We start from the raw sequence: 9,007 nt of genomic DNA on the forward strand, positions 1-9,007 counted from the left end.
ACCTTAAAAACCAGTTCAGTCTTACCTACTTCTCAGTGGTCCCATGACCACCCACTAGTTTGGTGAGTCACTGGAAGGGTTCAGAGGATTCAAAGTTAAACTCATGGCTAAGATTTACTACAATATAGAAAAAGCAAGAAAAAGATATGTATAGGAGGAGACTGGAGAGGTTAAGCCCAGGCTTTTTTGTCCTCCCTCTGTGCTAATTGCACAATCATGTCTTTCTCCAGCTGCAAACTACAGAGACATGTATGAGATGTCCTTGTCCAGGAAAAATAGAAAGGGCAAATAGGGGAAAAAATGGCAGAATTAAGTCTTCTAACATGTCAATCACATTAAATGTAAATGGTCTAAATATACCAATTAAAAGAGAGATGTTGACAGAGTGGATAAGAAACCAAGACCCAACTATGTACTTTTTACAAGAAACTCATTTCAAATATAGTGATATAGGTAGGTTGAAAGTAAAAGGACAGAAAAAATATATACTGTGAATTAAGAAATTTGTTTAACAAACACATGCTTACCATATGACTCAGCAATCACACTCCTGGGCATTTATCTCAGAAATGAAACCTGTATCCATACAAATACCTATTCCCAATGTCAATAGCAGCTTGATTTATAATAACCAAAAACTGGAAATAATCCAAATGTGCTTCAGTAGTGAATGGTTAAACAAACCGGTTTGGCATGGACTACTGCTTATTAATAAACAGGAATGGTGATGACAGTCCTGACTGCCTTTCTTGATGTTTGACTCCTGACACCTTTTAAGCTTCACCCTTCCTTCTTCCCCTTGTGCCCCACATCTGGACAAAATGATAAGAAAAGCTAGGTACTCCCTTCTCTGGTGCCACCAGGTGATTCAGACCACATGAGCCCCTGCTGGTGCTCAGGAACCCTCATCCCAGCCCCAGCCCCAACCACAATAAAAATCTCTTAAGAGATTTTCTCTCTTGCTCTCTCTTGAGAGGCCTGCCCTACTCCTCCCAGAGATCTCAATTATTTAAGTAAGAAATCTTTCCATGCTCTCTTGGTGTGTGTATGGCATCATCACTCTCAACATCCAAACCAAACTTTGGGTGGAGGTGCCTCCTGCTTTTTCAAGGTTATGTAATAGGAACCAACTACTGATATACATAGTAACTTGGATTTTTTTTTAATTGAAGTATAGTTGACACATAATGTTACATTAGTTTCAGGTGTACAACACAGTGATTCAACAACTCTACATGTTATACTGTGCTCACAAGTGTAGCTACTATCTACCACCATACAATGCTATTATGAACCATTGACTATACTCCCTGTACTGTGCCAAAATAACTTGGATTAATAAGGAATAAGAACGACATTATGCTGAGTGAAAAAAGCTAATTTCAAAAGAGTCCCATACTGCTTGATTTCATATACATAACATGCATGAAATGAAAAGTATAGAGATGTAGAACAAATTAGTGATTGCTGGGAGTTAAGGATGATCAACAGGGAGAGGAGTGTGTATGTCTATAAAAGGGTAGGACAGATTTGTGATGATGGAATCGTTCTGTATCTTGATAGTTACGTGAATCTACAGATTTGATGAAATGACAGAACTATACACCCACATTGTAGCAATGTCAATTTCCTGGTTTTAGATACTGTAATACTGCACTATAGTAAGCTGTAACTGGGGAATTTGGGTGAAAGGTACCTGGGACCAAAAAACAAAAAAAAACAAACCAAAAAAAACCCCCAAGTTTTAGAGTACCTGGCTGGCTCAATTGCTAGAGCATGTCTCTTTGATCTTGGGAGTGTGAGTTTGATTCCTATGTTGGGTGTAGAGATTACTTAAAAATAAAATCTTTAAGAAAAGAAAAGAAAAAGGTATGTGGGACCTCTTTGTACTATCTCCAAAACATCCTATAAATCTAGAATTATTTCAAAATAAGTAATTTTTAAAGATGAACCGACTAGAGCTATATCCAGCCATATAGATGCATCTTAACATAGGCAAGACACAGAAGAATATTTATGATGTTCATAAAGATAAAGTCTTGAAAGACAAAAGTTTAATTGTATTGTCTAAAGGTATATACATAAGTATAAAAAAAGTCAAAGAACTGATGACCATAAGAGTTGGCATAGCAGTTGCTTCTGGAGGGAAGGAGAGGGCTGTGGTCTGGCAGTGACACAGAGCTAAATAGCTGTCAATGTCTTGTTTCTTGACCTGAGCAGGGATTACTCTTGTGTTCATGTTTTATGCATTAAATTGTACATTAATGTTTCAGGCACCATTCTATATCTGTGTTATTTCTCCAAAAATAATTTTTTGAAGAGCACATAGGAAGAAGGACTAACCTTGAAAAGGAATAAGAACACTTCTTTCTGTGAAATGTACAGAAACGAGGGAAGGATGAATGCGAGTACGAGCATAATTTGAGCTGAAGGGAGGAAGGTTGTGTTTTCCTTGGAGGATAGACAAATGCTAAGACTGCAGTAGAGATCTTAAGGAAATTAGCAAAGGTTTAGAATAGCACTTTATGGGAGTGGAGAGGTAACTAAACCACACTGAGCGAGGAGGATTGCCCAGCAAGTTGAAGACTTCAACAAAATGGCAATGCTATATGTTTTTGGCTGCCAGTCAAGAAAACTCACCTAAGCACAGTTTAATAGTATTTGGCATGCTCTACATGGCAGAGGAAATGTGTAGTATATTTGGGAAAGAGTTCTGTCAAAATGAATTAAGTGTTTAGAAGATTTGATGTTTAGAGTAGTAGTCAGTATCCATCTCGGCATTTTAAGAATTTAGGAACAAGGTCAGGAAAAGTCATGTTCTCTTGGGTTGAACATGATCAAATTAACATAAAATGAATGATAGTAGTCACCTACAGAATGTGTTGAGGAAACCTGACAGCGCGGAGCCTGCTTGGGATTCTCTCTCTCTCCCTCTCTCTCTGCCCCTCCCCCACTTTTGCTATCTCTGTGTCTCTCAAATAAGTAAGCTTGAAAAAAAGAGTACAGTATACTTAGAAGAAATGACAGATGTGTTGATTACAGCATAACTTGACTATATGTAGGAAAAATGTTACGTTGTTGAAAACTGATATAAATTGAACCATGTACTCAAATTGTGATTTTTCCTTCTTTAGTTTTAGTAAGGAATTGAAATTTATCTAATTTGCTAGCTGAAAATGTCATCACTAACCATTTTTTATATAGTTCTGTTTCACGCTGTCTTTACATTTCATTTCATTCAGTGCAATCTTTAGATTACAAGTATTATCACAATACTTTCTTTTAATCAGATGGGCCAGTTCTACTATTCAGCCAAAGCTTTTGATGTCTTAGAGAGGCTGGATCCTAACCCTGAATATTGGGAAGGCAAGAGGGGAGCCTGTGTGGGCATTTTCCAGATGATCTTAGCTGGACGAGAACCCAAGTAAGTAATCCAAAAGAGACACTACCTCTATTCTTTTGGTGTTTGTAAGGGAAAAGAATTATTTTCTTGTATTACATCTTCTGAAAACCCAAAACGATAATGATGTTTTATAATGATGAATAGAAGATTAAGATGTTTTATATGTCTATCTGATGTTTTCTCTCCAGAAATTTTTTATGTTCCAAATCATTTTTACTGGGGATATTGAGTATACTATAGCTTTCAAATGTAAGAGTAAGATATATATTTGGCTCCAAATGAATTGTCATTTTCATTAAAAAAGTCTCTTTCTATCTCTTCTACTCTTTTCTTTGGCTGTTAGCTTTTTCTTGTGCACTTACTTTGGGCTTCAAAGATTTAGGAACGGAGTGGGTATGGTTGATAATTTTTTTTTTTGTTTCCCTATATTTCAGGAAATAACTGAGACAGTAGATTACATAAAATTAAGTAACATACAGCTCCATTTATAACAAAAATTAAAATACTTAAAACTAAATTCAGTTTTCTAAAAATAACTTTGTGGAATGTATTTGTTACTGGTGTATAAATAGATGTGGTTATTTTATAAGTATATAATGTATCAAAAACTACTTTCTTCCTTGTATCTGATTCCATTCCTAAATACTGGTTTAAAGAAATTTATTAGGATGGGGTGCCTGGGTGGCTCAGTCAATTAAGCATGGGACTCTTGATCTCAGCTCAGGTCATGATATCACGGTTCATGAGTTCAAAGCCCATGTGATTGAGATTCTGGCTCTTCCTCTCTCTGCCCCCCCTCCCTTTCTGTCTCAAAATAAATAAATGAACTTAAAAAGAAAAAAGAATTTGATTAGGTGAAAGAAGATGCCTGAAATAAAAAACAGAAATAGAAAATATGAGTGAAATCTTAGGGAAGAGGATCCATAGGCAGAGTCACCTATACATTTGATAAGGTAACAGGGAAGTTTTAGTATGCATTACATAAAACATGAGTTTTAATTTTAATGAAAATTAAATTACTTGAAACATAAACACTGGGTATTTGCCAAATCTTGGCCCTGAATTTTCTTCCCTTCCATATTTATTAATATATTAATTTTCTTTAAAAATTTTTTTTAAAGTTTATTTATTTATTTTGAGAGAGAGGAAGAGAGCATGAGGGGGAGGGGCAGAGAGAGAGGGAAAGAGAGGATCCCAAGCTGGCTCTGTGCTGTCAGTGCAGAGCCTGACATGGGGCTCAATCCCATGAACTGCGAGATGATGACCTGAGTCAAAAGCAAGAGTTGGACACTTAACCGACTGAGCCACCAAGGCGACCCTAATATATTAATTTTCTTGAAGAAATCATCCATTACTCTGGCTTTATAAAATTTTACAAATATGGTGGTGACACCCAGTTTAAGGTGATTACCACCTCAAACAAAAGAGAACTTGGGGGCACCTGGGTGGCTCAGTCAGTTAAGCTTCTAACTTCAGCTCACGTCACGATCTCCTGTCTCATGAGTTTGAGCCCTGCATTGCTGTCAGCTGTCAGCACAGAACCTATTTCAGATCCTCTGTCTCCCTCTCTCTCTGCCCCTCCCCTGTTCATGCTCTCTCGCTGTCTCTCTCAAAAATAAATAAACATTGGGGCGCCCGGGTGGCTCAGTGGGTTAAGTGGCTTACTTCAGCTCAGGTCATGATCTCTCAGTTTGTGAATTCGAGCCCCGCATCGGGCTCTGTGCTGACAGCTCAGAGCCTGGAGCCTGCTTTGGATTCTGTGTCTCCCTCTCTCTCTGCTCTTCCCCTGCTTGCGCTCTCTGTCTCTCTCTCAAGAATAAAACATTAACAAAATTAGATAAACAAACAAACATTAAAAATAAAATCTTTGGGATGAGCACTGGTGTCATGTGTAAGAGATGAATCACTGGGTTCTACTCCTGAAGCCAAGACTACACTGTATTTTAACTAACTTGAATTAAAATAAATAAAATAAAGTCTTAAAAAAGAGAGAGAGAGAGAGGTCTTGGACTCAGAGAAGCAACTTGTTAGTATGGAGCTAGAATTTGAACCTAATTCTTTGAACCCAACCCTCGTTCTACTTGGTCATGCAGAATAGGCATAGAAATAGGAATACTTACATTATGTTAGGCCAGAAAGATTAATAGCCTGTGTATGGATAGTATAAGTAAACAGGAAAACTTGGGTTGGTGAAAAGGATTTCATAGAATTTCCATTTTAGTATTCTACCATAAAAATAGAAGGCTTGGGGTCGCCTGGGTGGCTCAGTCAGGTAAGCGTCTAGCTCTTGATTTTGGCTCAGGTCATGATCTCATGGTTTGTGGGATCGAGCCCCATGTTGGGCTTCTATGCTGACAGTGCAGAGCCTGCTTGGGATTCTCTCTCTCCTTTCTCTCTGCCCCTCCCCTGCTCGCACACATTCATTCTCTCTCTCTCTCTCTCTCTCTCTCTCATTCTCTCTCCCCCCAAAATGAATAAATAGACATTAAAAAAAAATAGAAGGCTTGGAAGCCCATAACTGGTTTGTGAATACACAGTGAAATAGTCTGTTACCAAAAATGCCTTACTGGAAGGAGCGAAGAACAAGTATGAGTTGATTAGATCTGTTAATTTACATGCTTATTGAAACTCTTTGTCCCTTCAAATCTTTCCCCCAGAGAGACTCTTCGAGAAGTACTCCATTTACTGAGAAGCACAGGGAACACCCAAGTGGAGTACATCATCCGGATCATGAAGAAATGGGCCAAAGAAAACAGAGTGCCTATCTAAAATAGCTCCAGAGTCCTGGGGAACTGGTCACCGCTTTGCTGTAAAATTGGAAATTGAGGAGAATTCCTCAAGTTTAATGTAAGATGCAGGGCTCTATTTTTTGACATTTCCTTCCTTGCTCTTTGAGCCTCAAGATCAGTGACTTGACTCGCTTAGACCTAGCCTCCTGGCTGAACTAAGCACCATAGTCCGTGCTCCAGCCCCTGTGTGATCCGACTAGCAATAAGACTTTGGATTTGTCTGGTGCCTTTCTTCCAAAAATACTCAGAGAACTCTTATGTAATAACTGACTTTAAGGAGAATGGCATAATTTTTTTTTAATGTTAGCATTCCATGGCATTTTCCCATCACTCCAATAACAAATGCCTTTAATGCCCAAGAGCCACCGTCATTCTGTCCTCTTCATTTTAGTCATCTGTACATCATCCCATGTCGCTGGGGCATTCCATAAAGAATTTTGTAATGCATTTCTGAGTCTTAGGAGAGCAGAGGTTAGAAATAGCAACATGATTCTAAGAGTGGCAGTAAGATCCTTTATCAAACTGTCCAGTCATTAATAGATAATGGACTTCGGGGATTACTCTTTCAGTAGTTTTGATGATAAATAACATGTTATTTATCATCAAAGAAACAGGAGTATTACAGCTGTTTAAAAGGTGCATACTATGAAAAAAATCTGTATGGTACATTTAAAGGTATTCAGGAAATAGTATGCAAATCTCATTAGTCACTGCTCCATTATATTTTAGGGAACAAAACAGGTTAAGGATCTTTTTCATATGTTTTGCTGAATAGACATCAGTTTTGAATGTAGGGCTACAAAGGCTATATGTATGCAGTGGGGCCATTTATTAATATAATGATAATAAACACGGGTTGTGCAGAGCCCTTTGAGGGACTTCCTAATAGCTGGACTCTGTCCTAAGTACTATTCCAGCCCCGGGTTTCTGAGCTCTTGCAACGTAAACCTATCACTGAGTACTTTTAGACTCACAACTGATTTTCAGAAAATACACATACATGTTTTGATGTAGCAGATTACCTTTGTTTCTACACCATGTATTTTGTTTCTGTTAGCTTAAGGCACCCAGCGTTACAGGTGTAGAAAGTGCAGAGCCACCCCTCCCCGCATGAGAACTGAAAGAGCGTCCTAACTCCTTGAAGCACTGCAGACAGCTTAGAGAAGTCCCATAGGCACTGCGCCCGTTGTCCCCCGCACCCCCAGCACGGCGGTGGCTGAGGGAGTCCTAGAAAATGGAGCCGGGAACGCGGCAGGAGAAGACCAGCGACTGCAGGTAGCCTTGGCCATCCGGACACTTGCAAGGGGTTCTTTCAGTTCCTGTCTTTGATCTTAGACCCAGATCTAATCAGTTCGGAGCACAAGTCAAACTAAAGTGGCCCGAATAACTGCATTTTAAAAAACAAAATTTTATCATTTTTCATATGCCAAAGCTTCTGTGTTCTCATGTTGTCGTTCGTCCTTTTTCAGTAGTTGGTTCTCAGCATCTAAGGTGGATCAGATCTGGGCAGAACCCAATATGATTTTTAGAATTACCTTGTGATTCTTACTTAAGCTCACTTGAAACATGAGGCAACATAATAGTGGGAAAAGACGGAACTCCTCAATGGCTTTTGGCAATGGAATTTGTCTTCCGGTTAATTTCCATTATCGTCAGATCTCCTGTACTCGGTAAGCTTTTCCACTGGTGGTGATTTACTTCTAAATGAGCTTTTATTGAATTTAACGCTCTAGCTCGTCCCTGTCATTTTCCTGTTTTGGGGGGAAAGCTGATACTCCAAAAATAGCAATTCCTGGAATTTTAAACTAGTTTTTTAAAAAAGTTTTTAATCTATAGAATTGAGCCAAAAAAGCATAAAGGCTAGTTTTAGAGAGATACCATCCAATTGTTATTAAGGATCCTTCTGGAATGTCTTGGCGGGGTCTCAAGATTGCAGAGTCCTGTTGCATGGCTGCTTTTCTTACATGTGATTGATGATACAGGAGAGAAGAAGGTGCAGGCTTAGGAATGTGGTGTCATGGGTACAGTTCAGAGCGTCGATGCACCTTTTCTAGTTGGTAGCAAATATCACTTGCAAATGGAAAACATTTTTAACTATTTTTGTACTTCAAAAGAATGATGATATTCTACTGTAATATATTCAAATTAAAGTTTGTTATTTGGTCTTACTATGGTGGTCTGTCGAGTGTAGCGAATGCAGGTCCTGGGTATGTCCTGTGCCTTCCCTCCTTTCCTGACCCCAGAGCGGAGGGGAAAAACACAGTTTGGGGCGTCACAGCTAACTCTTTACGAGAAAAGAAGGTACATATTTTTAAGAATCCCTGTCCACCAACGCTGTGGTTCGTGCTTAGTCGTTTTAGGTTTGGCTCTGCTGAATCACAGCTCATGGCAGAAGTGTTACGGCCAGTGCACAGGCCGACACTTCACACTCAGAAAGCTCTCAAGTACTTGTTTACTGAGAATTAAACATATCGTAGCTGGTAGAGCAAAGGACCTGTGAGACCTGACCTCATAGAATTCTGGTTCCCATCTAATTTTTATTTTGTTGTGTGCCGAGCATATACTCGGGGCTGGGGAGGCAAGGATAAACAGTGTGGCGTCCTGACCCTTACGGAACCCAGGCTAACAGAAGTATGTAGCACCGAACACAATAGCGTGTGATTTTTGGTGTCAGTAGGAGCAAAGTGTGAGAGGAAACGAGGCAATGGGAACGCTTGTATCCCTTGCAAATGGACACCTCCTGCCTCACTTGGGAGAAGCAGTGGGGATGGGTCCTGAAACCCAGCAGCCAGCACGGTGCTCAGGCTTCCCGTGT

At 39.3% G+C, this 9,007-nt stretch overlaps 1 protein-coding gene across 4 annotated transcripts in view; it reads left to right on the forward strand.

The window, feature by feature from the left end:
* IFT56 (intraflagellar transport 56) overlaps positions 1–8,361 on the forward strand; it is a 48,848-nt gene extending 40,487 nt beyond the window's left edge. For all 4 annotated transcript variants that reach the window (XM_019452903.2, XM_019452905.2, XM_019452906.2 and 1 more), the window contains 2 exons: positions 3,291–3,424; positions 6,061–8,361. In XM_019452903.2, coding sequence (XP_019308448.1) covers positions 3,291–3,424; positions 6,061–6,172 — 246 coding nt within the window. In that variant the 3' untranslated portion in view covers positions 6,173–8,361. The remainder of the gene's footprint in view (positions 1–3,290; positions 3,425–6,060) is intronic.
* The last annotated feature ends 646 nt before the right edge of the window (positions 8,362–9,007 follow it).

Source organism: Panthera pardus, unplaced genomic scaffold (assembly GCF_024362965.1).
Source record: "Panthera pardus isolate Hobbes unplaced genomic scaffold, ASM2436296v1 HiC_scaffold_8, whole genome shotgun sequence".
Lineage (NCBI taxonomy): Eukaryota > Metazoa > Chordata > Mammalia > Carnivora > Felidae > Panthera > Panthera pardus.